Source organism: Psammomys obesus, unplaced genomic scaffold (genome assembly GCF_907164565.1).
Source record: "Psammomys obesus unplaced genomic scaffold, mPsaObe1.curated_primary_1811, whole genome shotgun sequence".
Lineage (NCBI taxonomy): Eukaryota > Metazoa > Chordata > Mammalia > Rodentia > Muridae > Psammomys > Psammomys obesus.
The window spans coordinates 2,615,788-2,631,622 of record NW_026585643.1 but is presented as its reverse complement, the minus strand read 5'-3'; the positions used below and the strand labels follow the sequence as shown (position 1 = coordinate 2,631,622).

General features: G+C 45.3%; 1 protein-coding gene across 4 annotated transcripts in view; it reads right to left on the bottom strand.

Moving 5' to 3' along the window:
- The window catches only part of Parp4 (poly(ADP-ribose) polymerase family member 4), an 88,688-nt gene that overhangs the window by 25,871 nt on the left and 46,982 nt on the right, over positions 1-15,835 (bottom strand). For all 4 annotated transcript variants that reach the window (XM_055616666.1, XM_055616675.1, XM_055616649.1 and 1 more), the window contains 9 exons: positions 13,879-14,016; positions 10,885-11,080; positions 8,563-8,630; positions 6,700-6,887; positions 5,252-5,351; positions 3,327-3,497; positions 3,010-3,090; positions 1,735-1,815; positions 519-614 (listed from right to left, as the gene is read on the bottom strand). In XM_055616666.1, the coding sequence (XP_055472641.1) occupies positions 519-614; positions 1,735-1,815; positions 3,010-3,090; positions 3,327-3,497; positions 5,252-5,351; positions 6,700-6,887; positions 8,563-8,630; positions 10,885-11,080; positions 13,879-14,016 (1,119 nt within the window). The remainder of the gene's footprint in view (positions 1-518; positions 615-1,734; positions 1,816-3,009; positions 3,091-3,326; positions 3,498-5,251; positions 5,352-6,699; positions 6,888-8,562; positions 8,631-10,884; positions 11,081-13,878; positions 14,017-15,835) is intronic.

The following is a 15,835-nucleotide window of genomic DNA, read 5'->3' as shown; positions in this document are numbered from 1 at the left end:
AACAGTGATTTTTTTTTTTTTAAGTATTTTTAGCTGGATGTATGTGGTGGCACATACCTTTACTCCTAGAACTCAGGAAGTAGATATGGGTGTAGGAGACTCTCTTTGTGTTTGAGGCCAGCCTGGTCTAATTATGAGTTATGGGTCAGCCTGGTCTACACTTACTTCAAATAAACAAAAAAGAATTTTTATTGGGTGTCCACAGAGGCCAGAAGAGGGCACTCTCCTGGAGGTAGAGTTGCTGTTGTAATCCATCTGTGGGTTCTGGGAACTGAATTTGGGTCCTAGCCGAGCTGTTTCTCCAGCCAATAGTGACTAAATAAGTTTAACTTTACAGGGTCAGTTGTGGCACACTCCTTTAATCCCAGCACTCAGAAGGCAGAGGCAGGTGGATCTCTGAGTTTGAGGCCAGCCTGGTCTACAGAGTTAGCTCTAGGGACAGCCAGGGCTACACAGAGAAACCCTGTCTCTGAAAACCAAAACAGAAAGTTTAATCATAAATTAGTAATAATACATACCCTTTTCTCAACTGCCACGAAGCTTGTAAATTGTGTAATAAGAGAGTTTTCTTTACTGAGTTCAATAATCAGAGATTTCATGATCTTTTTCTTCATCTAAGATAGAATGAGACTGTTAGTTTATGTATACTGAGATCAAAAGGACATAAAATAATCTGAAGTGTTTTTCTGTGACTAAATATTTAATGTATTCATTCATTTCCTTGTCTTTCTTTTTTTCGTCTTTCTTTAAAAACTTCTTTTTGAGACAGTCTTACTGTGTACCCCCAGGACTTGGTATGTAGACCAGGTTGGCCCTGAACTCAGATCCACCTGCCTCTGCCTCCTCCATTTCTTTTGCAGTAGCATCTCCTGGATTTGAGGCTGGCCTGGGACTCAGCTGTGTTGCTGTCTGCCTCTGCTTTCCAAGTGCTGGGATTGTAGGTGAGCGCCATCATGCCTGGGAACAGTCTGGATACTGGGTTAAGAGCCTTGTATGTGCTACTTAAGTCCTCTTACCAACTGCGTCATGTCTCCCGCCCTAAGTAAAGAAATACTTTCCTAGTATCTCAAGTTAGACACCGAGTCAGGGAGCCTGCCTCTTAAGGAGGTCACATGCTTCCTGTGATTTAAGCAATTTAGTTACACAGCCCTCTGCAGCTTGCAGAGAGCTGTCACTTGCTGTGAGTTCCTCGTTCTCTCAAAGTCTATGGCTCCCACGGCAAAGCAGGTATCTTTACTTGTTTAGGATTATTTAAAGCAAAGCCAATCAGATGCACTACGTGATAACTGAGCCTCCTTCAAGAGCATAGCCTGACTCTCACAGTGGTTGGCCAACAAGGCCCCTGTGCCAGGACCCTCCTCTGTCCATCAAGGAGGGAACAAGGTGAGTGACTCCGCCCAGTGTCCTGAGGCATCTTACCACCACCCTGTCCCTGAGCTGCTGAGTTACAGCTCAGCTGAGAGATGATGGCTATCCTCTGAGCGCTCCTCCAGACTGTTCTCAGGGGGAGAAAACCACAGAAGTCTCAGAGAGTCACCGCCATTAGTGCGCTCATCAATGAATTCAGCCAACAGCCCTGAGCACGTGCACCCCAGACTGATGTTACAGATGTTGACAGGTGCCCCAACATCACATTCTTCCCTATTCAGCCCCCCCCCCTTTATATTTCTATGAACAGATCAACTTAAGAGCGACACAGAAAAAAGCATAATGGCGTTTGCTGGGAGCACGAACCTCGTGGTTGGTTTCGTCATCATGGAGAATGCCGTCTTCATAATCTCTGATCAGCGCTCGAGCCGCCAGCTTGTGGATCAGCTGTGTTTTAGCAGCAAGGGGGAAATGGTTAAAATGGCTACACATGTGGGAGAGACACACGAGTGCATATGTGTGTGTTTGCTCATGTGTGTGGCTCAAAGAATGTGTGACGGTCAGAGCACAGCCAGCAGGTGTCAGTTTCCGCACTTTGACCATGTTTGAGACTGGGTCTCCTTGTTCCTGTATTAGCCAGGCTAGCTGGCTAGCAAGCTTCCGGAGACTCTCCCATCTTTGCTGCCTTCTACCTACTCCATGCAGGACTGTGCTGGGATGACAGTCGTGAGCCACTGCAGCAAGCTCAGGTCCCTTCTCTTCTGCCACACCAGCAACACTGAGGGTAAGTGTCAACACCTGACCTCCCCCAAGCCTGACAACCCGAGCGTGAGCTTCAGACCCCACATGGTGGGAGAGAACCTTCCTATCCTCACTGACCTCCACAAATGCACTGTGGCTTTTGTGCCACACACAAACAGGCAAAATAAAAGGAAGAAACACGTAATTTAAAAATGCATCATTATCCACGTGTGCATGCCTGTAATCCAGCATTTAGGAGGACCAGGAACTCAGGCCAACCTCAAGCTACAAATCAAGCTCTAGGCCAGCTGTGGACACATGCTGGAATCTCAGCTGGCTTGATCTTGCAGGTCGTATGTCTGCAGTCCCAGCTGCCCTGCATTCTTGTGCGCCATGCCCCTTCCATGCCCCTGCCATGCCCATGGAATACTGTTTGTTTTGAGAAAAGGTTGATGTAGCCCAGGCTGGCCTCAACCTTGCTTTGTATCCAAAGATGACCTCAAATTTCTAATCCTAACACCTCTACCTCCCAGGTGCTGGGGCTGTAAGTGGGCACACACCAATTACAAGGAAGTATGTTTATTTGTAGTTATTTGTGCCCATGGACACCTGTGGAGATACGCCCAGATCAAGAGTCCAGATGAAGACCCATTTAAGGGATGTGTCCACATCCCAATTGCACAGAAAACCCCTGACCACCTTCCACACGTGTGCTGACACAGCAGCTCAGAACAACAGAGGAAGTTTATATGGAGCTTATATGTAAAAAAAAAAAAAGTGTAACTTTCTGCCCATAGCTTAAGAGTGTGTGTGTGCGCCTGGAAATGGAAGAGCCTTCTATCTGCTTGGCTAGTGCTCTCTCACTGAGTTCTACCCAGTAGTTTAAGATTTGAGCCTTACAGTCCCAGTTGTTTTCTGGAGCTCAGTAGTAGACACCATTGTACAGAATTTCTTCTGTTGGATGACTGCACACAGAGTTGCCTGCAGTAGGAGAAACACGAGTGCTTTGTTAGCGCTTCGCCTTCCAGTGTGTGGGCTAGTGTAACCGCAGCTCTTCTGGAGACAACCTCCCCTCTCACGAGAATCAAGAGCTTCCCCACCCAGGGACCCAGAGGGGAACCACAATGCCAACAAAAGGGAAAGGGGGTGGGGTGGGGGAGAAGAGCAATAGCAACTCCATTCCCTTTCCCAGTGTAAGGAATCACACATCTTCTTACCTGCGTACAGTGAGGAATGAAGCCATAGACGAGGAGGCGATCGTTGTGAAACAAGGAGGGCGCCCTCGCCGGAGCCTGCAGGGGCTCAGGGGCGTCTCTGCTAAGCTGCTGCCACTTGACAGACACCGAGTGGCAGCCTGGGGAACGCACCCTGGCCATTTGGGCTTCTATCTACAATAGAAGGGCAAATACTTCTAATTTAATGTTAACAGCTGAAAAAAAAAAAAAAAGGCCAGATATATACATCAGTTGGTAGGGTGTGGCTTGTCTGGATGATAGTGTGGTTTCAGTGCCGAGGGCCATAAAGTAAACAGACCACAAAATAGATACTTAACACTTCAAAGCCTGCAGGCTGTCTTTAGGGATTTTATAGCTTTTTGTTTTGTTTTGTCATGGGGTACTTTTCCAAAGGGGGAATTATATACATACATACATATATATAGAAAGAGACAGGGTCTTACTATATAGCCCTAGCCAGCCTTCCTGGCTGCTTTGTAGACCAGGCTGGCCTTAAACTCACAGTAATCCACCTGCCTCTACCTCCAGAGTACTGGGCTCAAAGGTACGTGCCAAGAATTTAAAAATTTATATTTAAAATTTTCGATTTCAGCTTGTGGAGATGGCTCAGCCAGTGCAGTCGCCTGCCATACAAGCTCAGCAGCTCTGGGTCATTGCCAGTGGGATGTAAAATGTGTATCTGCAGCAGAAAAGAAGAGTGGAAGATCCTAAAAAAGTGAATCAGACACTATATGAATCAGCAATTCCACTTCTGAGAATGAACCCAGAATGGAACAAATGGAAGGGCTCAGCCAGGTACTGCGTGCCAGCATTCCCAGAGGTGCCGTTCACGGCAGCACGTGTGGGAATAGCCAAGTTTAATGACAGGTTAACAACTAAAAAAATGAGGGGTGTGTGTGCATGTCTGTCTGTCTGTCTATCATCTATCTACTATCCATCTACCTATCATCTATCTATCTATGTATCGATCATCTACGATAGAATAATAATATATGTATATTTGATACACTATTACTTATCCCTAAGTGCTGTGGCACTCATCTGTAATCTCAACACTTGGGTTATGGAGGCAATAGGATCAGGAGTTCAAGCCCGGCTTCAAGCCTGGATTTCATGCAACTCCTTTTTCAAAACCCAATTAAAAAATAATAAAATATTTGGCCTTAAAATAAAAAGAAAGTCCATAAAAACAATAACACAGATGTCTTGTGGACATCATGTTAAGTTAAATAAACCAGATACAAAAGAAGAAAAGAGCAAATGTTTTCTGCCTCTGCACAGAGAAGTATTTGGAAAAGGCAAATTCATAAAGACCAGAAGTCAAATACACACTGCCAAGCACTGGACGCAGGCGGCAATGCAGAGTCATTGTTGATATTATTATTATTATATTTAATTTATATTATATTTTATTATAGACTTTCTGTTGGGGATGGTGGGGAAGTTCTAGAAATGGTTAGTAATGATGGTTAAACAACATTGTGAATGAACTTATACCAATGAAATGGACTTGTAAAGATCTATCTATCTATCTATCTATCTATCTATCTATCTATCTATCTATCTATCTATCATGTACAGTGTTCTGATTGCATGTACATTTGCTTGCCAGAAGAGGGCACCAGATCTCATTTTATATGATTGTGAGCCACCATGTGGTTGCTAGGAACTGGACCTCTGGAAGAGCAGCCAGTGCTCTTAACCTCTGAGCCATTTCTCCAGTACCCCTTGCCCCCGCCTTGTAAATTTTGTGTGTGTGTGTTTGTTTATTTTTGTTTTTTTATGACACAGTTTCTCTGTGTATATTCACAAAAGATAGAAGTTTCTATTGCACTTATAGGGAGATAGAATTTCTACATGTAAACAGAGGAGTACACATAGGATATTAAAAACAACACAACACATACCTGTTTTTTCCAATTCTGTTTGGATTTTGAGTTAAAATATTCAAATACTCCAGCACCGCACCGAGACAAGGTCCGTAAGATGTGACGATTTGCTGTAGAACTGATCACATTTCACAGGTTTTCATTTTTAATTTTTTTTGTGTGTGTGTTTCTTCTAGACAGGGTTTCTCTGTGTAGCCTGGGCTGTCCTAGACTCTCTTTGTAGACCAGGCTAACCTTGAACTCACAGAGCTATGCCTGCCTCTACCTCCCCAGTGCTGGAATTCCAGGCGTGTGCCACCACGCCTGGTGCATGCTTTAATTTTTAAGACACTTCTTCCTTTTTTTTTTTTTTTTACGAGTCTCATTCTGTGGTCCAGGTGGGGCAATCTTTCCACCTCTTACAGGTATATAACATCATTCCAAGCTCAGCTGTTAGTTTTTACACAGGTCTTACTCAGTAGCCTGTGCTGGCCTTGAACTTACATTCCTCTTGCTTCAGCCTGTCAGGAGCTGACGTTAAGAGCTTGTGCCACTAAGCCCAGAAAATGTTAAGACATTCTAGACATAGCTGTGAGATAGACCTTAGCAATGAATGAAGAATTTGCTTGTTTGTTGCTGTTAAACAGAAAATGGAGAAGGGGCACTGGGGTGTGCTCAAGGCAGAGCAGGCCCAGGGCAGACGAGGCTCCCGAGTCAACACAGTGCTGGCAAAATGTAGAGGGCATCATGCGCACCAGGAAACCAGGAATGCTGAGCATGTGAGGTTGTCTCTTCAAAGGCAGACATGTGCAACAAGGCCAGATCCTCCTCCAAGCCTTTAAGGTGACCGGGAAGAGGTGACATGTACTTTACATGTAATTATGTCTTAAGCTCTACTGTGCACATGGGATTGGGTTATGGCAAGAAATCTTTTTATTCCCCCCAAATTGTACTCTACTTAAATACGTCAAACAAAACAAAACAAAACAAACAAACAAAAACCGTTCCTGGTCCCACACTCTAGAAGTCTGAACATAGGCTGCTGAGTTGTGCTGAGCTGGACTTCCTTCTTGCCTCACACAGATGACACTCTGCTGGCCATGGTGTTTGCAGAGACCTCCACAGCAAAACATTAAACAATAAGCAAATAAAGTCTTATACTTCCACACTTAAAACAAACAAACAACAGCCTTAAAAGGAACTGGGCATGATGGTACACTTGTGAATTGGAGGCATGAATCAGGAGTCGAGGGTAGCCTCGGTTCCCCTCATTGTTATCTCCGTTTTATAGATGAAGCAGCCTGCCCAAGGTCCCTGTGGCTGTGACACATGGCAGCATGGCTCCAAGCAGAGCCTGGGTCCTCCTTGACGCACAGAATTCATATGCTCATACCCACCTCCATGCTTGCAAAACTCCCAGACAGCTGACTAAACGCTTGTCCACTAGCGGCTACTGTCACTCTGGTGACCTCATCTCTGATGCTTACCCGACAGCACAGGTGAACACTCTGGTGTGCTGGATATTTCTTTTCACAAGCTGCAATGTCAGGCTCTCGCTCTGGAGATGACCATCAGATATGAGGAGGATGTTCCGCAGCCCTTCAGAAGGATACAGGTAACCTAGATAGCGGAGAACTTTCCAGAAGTCTGTGTTCCCCATGGCAGGCGCTGCAGACTGCAGGAGAGAAGGCATCTTAAGGTCCGTCCATCGCTAGCGTGGGGTGAACATGGAACCCACTACACTCCGGATGTTAGGACAACTTAAGGCTCCCTCTGGCCTTCCTTTCCCCACCAAGTAAGGATTCCCTCAAAACATCCAGGGAATACTGAGGGGAAAAGCTCTTTATTAATAGTGCATTTGGCAAATGCCCAAAGAGAAACTGGTCCTGAGCAGAGGTCCTTTGCAGCTTTGACAGATATTGAGCAGCTCCCAGCTATACTTTGAGCAATTAAACATGTTTTACAGAGGCAGGAACTGTGAGCTTGGCCGTTTTGGACAAGTGGGAGATTTATGCAGCAAAGATATTGTCCCCATTCTTTTTGGGCAGCTGTTAACCAGGGTCACCCTGCCTGGCTGGCAGAACGATGTTCTTCTCTATGTGGAAAATAGGGGCTAACGGATGGCAAAGCATAACAGAAACATAACCTTGGTCACTCTAAGGTTATTTAATTTTTTATTATATTGAGTCATGTGTGTGTCTGGGGCGGGGGCTTGTGGCTGCTGTGGTGCATGTGTGGAGGTCATACGACAGCTTAGGTAAACCAGTTTTCTTCTTCCAGCATGCAGGGCCTGGGGTGGAACTCAGCCCTGCCTTTATCCATTGAGCCATCTCACCAACCCCTTTCTTAGTTTTCAGACAGGCACAGCTCAGGCTGGCCTCAAATTTATAAGGTTAGCTGACCATGTCCTTGAACTCCTGATCCTCTACCTGCTGAGTGCTGAGATTATCATCCTAAACCATTACCATCACCATCATCCTCACCATCACCATCACCATCACCACACCCTCACCATCACCATCATCCTCACCATCCTCACCATCCTCACCATCACCACCATCACCACCATCCTCACGATCACCATCATCACAATCACTACCACCATCACCACCATCCTCACCCTCACCACCATTCTCACCATCACCATCATCCTCACCATCACTACCACCATCACCACCATCCTCACCATCACCACCATCCTCACCATCCTCACCATCACCACCATCCGCACCATCACCACCATCCGCACCATCACCACCATCTGCACCATCACCACCCCCCTCACGATCACCATCATCCTCACCATCACCACCATCCGCACCATCACCACCCCCCTCACCATCACCATCATCCTACCATCACTATAATCATCACCATCACCATCCTCATCACAGGGCACTGCTATAGGTTGGAAAGCTGACATCTCCCATCCCATAAAGGGATTTGAACCTTACAGTCAAACCTTTAGCACCTGCCTGTGGGTGCTATTGGGAGCAGATGGGACCGAGTGTACTAAGATTCAAATTGGGGTGTGTGTCCTTAGAGAAGGAGATCCTGGGCCCCTGGCTCCTTCCTGCCTTTCTTTGCTTCTGAGCCCTCAGGTGAATGACCTCTGCTGTACTGTGCTGGGCTACCAAAGAGCCAAAGCCAAATGGCCAGGCAAGTACAGACTGACACCTTTGCAAGCGTGAACAAATGCAACCTTCCTCCTTATGAGTTGGTTTATCTTGTGCATCTGTAGAGGAGCTGACTCACATCCACCAATGTGCAAAACATCCAGGGTTAAGTGCTGGACCACAGCACTCAAGCTTTGCAGACAAAGACTCCGGAGGGGAGGGCAGTTCTCTTACCGTAATGAACTCCGTGGCCATTTTGTTGCTCACGATATACTTAGGATATGAAAATAGCTCCTTGTAGCCTGTGCAAGAAGGTGTGGTACATTGCCATTAAACACTCACCAGATTGACCACTAGCAAACACCGATGCTGCTTTACACCATAGCTTCTACCATAAGGAATGCTAGACATTTCTGTGTATGTTTCCCTTTCAGAAAACTATGTACGAGCATTTTTACATACAAAACCACATTTCAAGCATATTCTGTAAGCTGCACCAAATACGAGGTTCTGAGCCAAGCTCCAAGTACAGATCTCTGCATCATCCATGCAAAGCAAGGTGTAGGACACTGTAGTGGCATGGGCAGCTCAACCCTGGCAGGGCAGCGTCTCCAGCAAATGCCTGCCATCTCTAAATGATCCATGTTCTTGACAGGACAATACAGCTTCATTGTAAAAGGAGATGGGTGGCATAGAAGATGAGGCTCAGGAGGACAGGACTGTCCCCTGACCCTACTCTATGTTCCTTCTTCCATCCCTGAGTTATTTATTTATTCATTCATTTTTGAGATGGGGTCTTGCTCTGTAGCCCAGGCTAGCCTAGAATGCACAATATAGCCCAGGCTAGCCTTGCACTCTTGCCAGTCCTCCTGCCTCAGCCTCTGGACTGCTGGGATTACACAGATGAACTGTCATGCCAGGTCAAAGGCACTATTAACCATATAATTTGCCACACTAATTCCAGAGTCGTCTATATGAGCATAAAAATGTGCTATATAAGCATAAAATTATACTGCTAGATGGGAGACACATTTCCCATGGGAATCAGCTCCCTGGAAGTCACTGGATGTTCCTTCTGGCCATCTAAGCCAAAGAAACGTACTCTAAAAATCCTGTTTTCTCAAATGCAAGATTGGATTAATGAGCCTTTTGTTCTTTCTTTGTGATTTTTAGAACAGCACAATTAACTATTCAAGAAAATATATCTTTGATAGATTATTAAAAGCTTTAGCAAAAATAGAGTAAAAGAAAAATAAAATTTTAAAAGAAGTAATGAATCAGATTCAGTATCAGGAAGCATTACAAGAATAGCAAAAAATAATGGACTCCTCTTTACGGAAAGAGAGCATGGGAAAGTACAGCTGGCTCGAGCATGCCTTCCTTTTGCGTCATGTTTCTAAGGAAGATTATAAATCTTTAGCAAGACATATGGGAGGACGGTTAACAAAGGTGTATTTAGACTTTGATGCAGAGAAAGATTTTGGCAGGCATCTGACTTAGCTCCTGACTTTCCTCTTCACTGGTTAGCAATAATAAAACTGCAGTTTGAGTTTTTTTTGTCCTTTGTTTGCTTTGATCAAAAAGTTCTCAGGCCAAGATTTCTTGTGGCCACTGCTTTATGTTTGGCTACACTTTCGAGTTAAAATGTAAACTTTGTATTCTTGGTAAAAATCTAAGTGTTCTGGGAAATATGCCAACTTTAAGGTGTTTCCTTATGTAATTACTATAAAATTATTAGCCTGACTTCAGTAAAATCGCAGCAGAGTCAAAACTATTATGGTGTGGCCTTTGTCTGTCATTCGCCTACCTGTGTCTAACCTGATATCCAAAAACCCTGATTCGCCCGCAGTTGTGGAACCCAGCTGAGTTAGTCCGTGGCAATAATTGTTTACCCTGAGATTCTTCTTACAATCCCTTTGCCATTGGCCAATACCCGAGTAGGATGGCACAGCCAAATAACTGATTAAGCCATTTTAAGTGACTCTTATTTGGTGGTTAGGCCATTGACCTGACCCAGAGATTTAAGCCACCACTCCCAGCTCTGCCCTGTCACATTCTTGAGCTGTCCCTGCCCTCCTCCCTAGAAGGTGACACTGACCTTCTAGCAGTGCTGGCCTGGTGCTGCCTGAGCTCATTTCTTACATGTTATCTATGACTGGGCTGGCTGCAAATGTCCTGACTCTTCAGACCCTCCTGTTAGATAAACCACAGTTCTTGCGTTTTGTTCAGCCGATGGTTACTTAATCACATTTGTGTCTCACTCACTGTGTAGTAAAGCTTGAAATCCTCGGCACACATTAGCTCCACACTTACAACGCCATGGGGTAAGGACTCTTACTGTACAGATAAGGAAGAAACTGAAGGCACCAAGAGTTCAAGCAGACTTGCCCGAAGTGACTACTAAGCTGATGAATGGCAGAGGCGCTGACGTGTCTGCTTCATGCTAAGCTGTCTCCTACTGCACAGACGAGGCCAGGCCCCAACGGTCACCACTCTGCACAGCACGTGCCCGTGTTAAAGAGGAGACACACGAGGGACTGGGGACAGTGCACTCACCTGTGCCAAACTGCAGAATGTTCACCTTTTGCTCCTCCCCCACCAAAGACAGGGCGTACAGGGCGACTTGCTGGGCTTGCATGAATGTCACGCCGTGCATGGAATTGGAGCAGTCAAGACAAATGATCACTTCATTCTTTTCACGGAGGTCGGGAAGGGTGGCCGCAAGATCCGGTTGAAAGACAAGCATGCAAGCCTAAAAGGAGACAAAGAGCGTCCTGCAACTTACTTGGGAAAACTCCACAATTCTAACAGCTTCTGGGGCCTGGGAAATGGCTCCCCAGGTAGAAATGGCTTCTGTTGAAGCCTGATGACCTGACTTCAAACCCCCCAAGCCATAGGGGGGTTGGAGAACCTCTCTAAAAAGTTTTCTTCTGGCCTTTACATGCTCTCTGTGGTACATGTTTACACACACACACACACACACACGCGCACACACACACACACACACACACACACACACGAAAACCTTCTAGTAAACTAATGCTACCAAAACAAAGTGGATAAGATTTCTCTTTTCGTTCTTTTGAGACAGTCTCCACTGTGTGACAGACTAGCCTAAAATTTGCAGTATTGTCAAGAGTGACCGTGACCTTCTGATCCTCTTGCCTATTCTTCCAAAGTGCTAAGTTACAGGGCTACACCACCACTCCAAGTCAATAATAAAATGACCTATGAGGAGTTAAGGGAGGGGGCGGCCTAGGCATTCAGATAGCGAGCAGAAGGTTAGAGATGAACACCTAACCACGCGTGACAAAACGCCCAAGGAGTCGAGAGTCTTCCCGGGGTAGCGTTTGCCTAGTGCGCACTAAGACCTTGGCCTAGTCTCCAGCACTGCACGAAGCTGGAGGTGGTGTTCCTGTGGTTCCTACCCATGAGCAGTAGAGGCAGGAGGATCAGAAGTTTACGGACTCTCAGGCCAGCCTGGGCGACACAGGCTCTGGTCCCTCAAACATAGCCTATCTTAAAAAAAAAAATCACAGGCTCTAACCATGTACAGACAATGGGTGAACGACACATCTCTCTCACCCACACACTATTCTAGAAGGAATACAGACGTCGTGGTCACTGCTAAAATACATGCAGGAACCTCTTGTCAAGCAGTACATAACACAGTCCTACTGTCAGGTAAGTTTCAGTTGTCAATTATTTTATTTTATTTTTTTGTGCGTGGGTGTTTTGTCTGCATGATCATCTATGCACCGTGTGTAGAGCAGGTGTCCCTGTAGGCAAAAAGAGGGTGTCAGATCCCCTTGCACCAGAGTTACAGACAATTGTGAGTCGCCACGTGGGCGCTGTCAGTCAAACCTATCTCCGCTGGAAGAACAGCCAGTGCTCTTACCAACTCCAGCCCCTTACGTTGTTTTTCTTCTAAGTTACTTTATTATTTGTTTATTTAGTGTGCAGTGTGTATGGGCACATGTGTGTGGAAGTGAGAGGACAACTTATTCTCTTCCTCTACCACGTGGCCTTCGGACTTCATGGCATGTGCCACCTTGCCAGCCCCAAGGTTCAGTTTTAATTTTAACTGAAGTAGCAGTTCTTTGCTACAAACGTACACAATTGTATTATGGCCATAAGTAATTCTATTTATTTAAAAAAAATTTGTTTTGTTTGCGTGTGTGTGTATGTGTGTGTGTGTGTGTGTGTGTTTATATGTGTGTGTGTGGGGCACACACATGCCACAGGGTGCACACGGAAGTCTGAGGAAAACTTATGGGGTCATTTTTCTTTTTCTACCTTGTGGGCTCCAGGGGTCTAAGCTCAGGTTGTCAGGCTGGGGGGCAAGCCCCTTTGACTGCTGAGCAATCCCCTGGCCTTTATCTGTTTTTCCAGTACCAACTTCTTTTTAAACATACATGTATGTATGTGTGTGCGTGTGACTTGGGCTCATGTGGAGGTCAGAGGACAGTTGCAGAAGCCAGTTCTCTTCCACCGTGTGGGTCCCTGGCACGTAAAATGCCGTGGGCAGGGAACCCACCTTGAAGCTGTACTGAAGTTGCTCCTGCTGCGTCAGGACCCAAAGCAGCAGCCCACTTTCACACATGTGTGTTCTCAGGTGCAGTCTGCATCCTAAAAGACCTGCCACCCTTGTAACCTCACTCAGGTTGGGACTTTTGTGCTGCGTATCCTGTGGGCTTTTCGGGAAGATCAAAGGAAGAAATACCCTAAGAGGAAGGTGTGATCCACCAGGATTGTGGGGGGGGGGAAGGGTAACCTTAACTCATGAACAAACCACCCACTCTGTAAGTGCTCAGGAAACATTTAAAATCCATGAGGAAAGACACTGGGCTGTTTGCCTTGGGGGCAGCCCATTTCAATCTCTTTGGAGTGTTTGCTTTGCTTTGCTGTGCTGAACAAACTCGTTCAACTGTCTATGCCTCTAGACTGTATTCTTTCTTCAAGGATACAAGGACTAAGAGCTACCCTCACCGCGCTAACACTGGAAGGGTGGCTCACACCTGTATTTCTTGCACCTGGGAAGTCACAAGTTCAAGGCCAGTCTGCGATACAACGAAAGTTTAAGACCAGCCTAACCTCCATAGAAAGACCCTGTTCAAAAAACAAGTTCCAACTTTAGAAGCATATTTGTTCATACTTTTTCCAGTAGACAAGTATATCCTAATTTTATTATTACTATTACTACGACTGCTCCTACTACTATTATCATATTTTTTGAGACAGGGTCTTACATGGCACATGCTATAAATTTTGTATATAAGGATAACATCAAACTCCTGATTTCCCTCTGCCTCTACTTCCCAGGCACTGGGATTAATAGGCATGAGGCACTATGACCAGCTATTTCACGTATGTGTGTGTGTGTGTGTGTTTATGTATGTATGTACATATGTATGCATGCATGCATGTTGGTGTTTTCTTGCTATGTAGCGAAGGCATGCCTTGAACTAGTGACAATTCTCCTGCCTCAGCTTCTCTAAGTGAACTACCAGCACATCTGGCAGTGTTTCCAACTCCTAAGAAGGAACATACCTCACTTTCTTTTTCTGGATGTTTTTCAACCCACATTCTTGGGAGATACGCATCACGCAAACCAATGTGGAGAGAAAATCCACTGCTGTCCAAGGAGCTGCCTTCCACAGTGCTAACTACAGCTTTACAGTCTGTGCTCTGCAAAAGAAAACAAGCACGCAACAAAGTAAACAGACTACACCCTGTCTGTCTCTACGGACCTGCCAAGCAGTAAGTACTTGCCTTATTTACATAACTCCACTGTGAATCAACACAGCAGAAAAACATTTAAAAATATGAGGGACCTCTATCATAATGGTCACCTTCTTGAAACTCTTAAGGTTGATTTATACAGTCAAATCTAATTAAGGCTGAAACAATTAATCCTGTATCTAAAGATTATACATCTGTGTGTTTATCTGGATATACTAGAAAGCACACCATACAAGCAAAACCTGGGACAATAAAACATAACATTCACAAGACATCTTGGGTTTACACTTTGTCTTTAAAGTATGTATTCATAAATTAAAAACAACTTTTGAAGATACAAGTGATAATTTAAAATAATGCAAGACAGTACACTGAAAATGGCCACAAGTCTGCACTCCAGGACATTGACCATTTTGCAGTGATTTAAGGAGCTCCCCCAACTTGAAAATGCAGAAGGGGTTGACCATGTGACTTCCTTTGATCAATACTACTGGCAAATGTGATACAAACAGGAGAGTGAACAGCATGCCTGGCCTTGGCTGGTTGCTAACAAGGACTCTTCCACCATCACGTGACCCTGAGCTAGCCAGATACACAGTGGCCATACAAACTGACACAGGCCAGCAGCTATGTGTGAGTCAGGTGGTCCGAGATCATCTTGTCCCAACCAAGCCGCAACAACCTGAGAATAAAAACCGCTTGATATTTCAAGTCACAGAGTTGTGACAAGGAGGGATAATTCCAAAACAACGAAACCTGTGCACTCACTCCACTCCCTAGAGAAAGCTAAGATCTTACAGGCCACGAGCAGACTGGGAACAAAGAAAGCTGTTAAAAGCCAGGGTCGGTGTGCACGCCTGTGATCCCAGCACTCCGTGAGGCCGAGGCCGAGGCCGAGGCAGGCAGATCTCTGTGAGTTTGAGGTCAGCCTGGTCTACAAAGCAAGTCCAGGCCAGCCAAAGGCTACACAGAGAAAACCTGTCTCAGGGAGAAAAACAAAACAAAAACAAAACCCAAAACAACAACAACAACAAAACAAAAAGAAATTGTTACTATGTTTTAGGAGGATGAATAATTATGAAGTTGTGGTAACTCAGCCAAATGATTGCTACCTAAGGGAAACAGACACTTGCAATGTGGTCATTAGCTCTGAGGAGCCAAGGAAGGAAGGGAGGTTCACAGCCTGGAGGCACTGGATACTAAGAAAACATGGGAAATGAACAGATGTGTACTGAGTGCTCAGGCCCCGGGAGACTGCCAAGCCAGGAGAAGCAAGCAGTGAGCACCATTTATTCCTCATCTTCCTCTAAAGGAAATTGGAAATTTATTGCTGAAGAGAACGCAGCCAAATAGAACCCAGACTGGGGAGCTTAGAGTACAGGGTCGCTTCATTTAGGAGAAAGTTAAGTCAGCATTCAGAACACTCAGAAAGTTAAGTCAGCAAGCAGAACATTCACACTCCTCTCCCACAAACACCCTGATTCTAACTGACCAGATTCTTGCATTTTAGTCAGAATGATGAATACAAAGATTCACTCACACTTCTGACATTTGGGGGAAAAACCTGCAAAATGAAACCCTCTAAAATGAAATATAGAGACAATAAACAAACAAAAAGAGCCAGTGAGGGGAAAGAAACTCAAAGAGAGGCAACAAGACACAGGAAACAAAGGAAAAATATTAAACAAGTCAGGCCCAGAAACACACAACTTTCCTTCCTTCCTTCCTTCCTTCCTTCCTTCCTTCCTTCCTTCCTTCCTTCCTT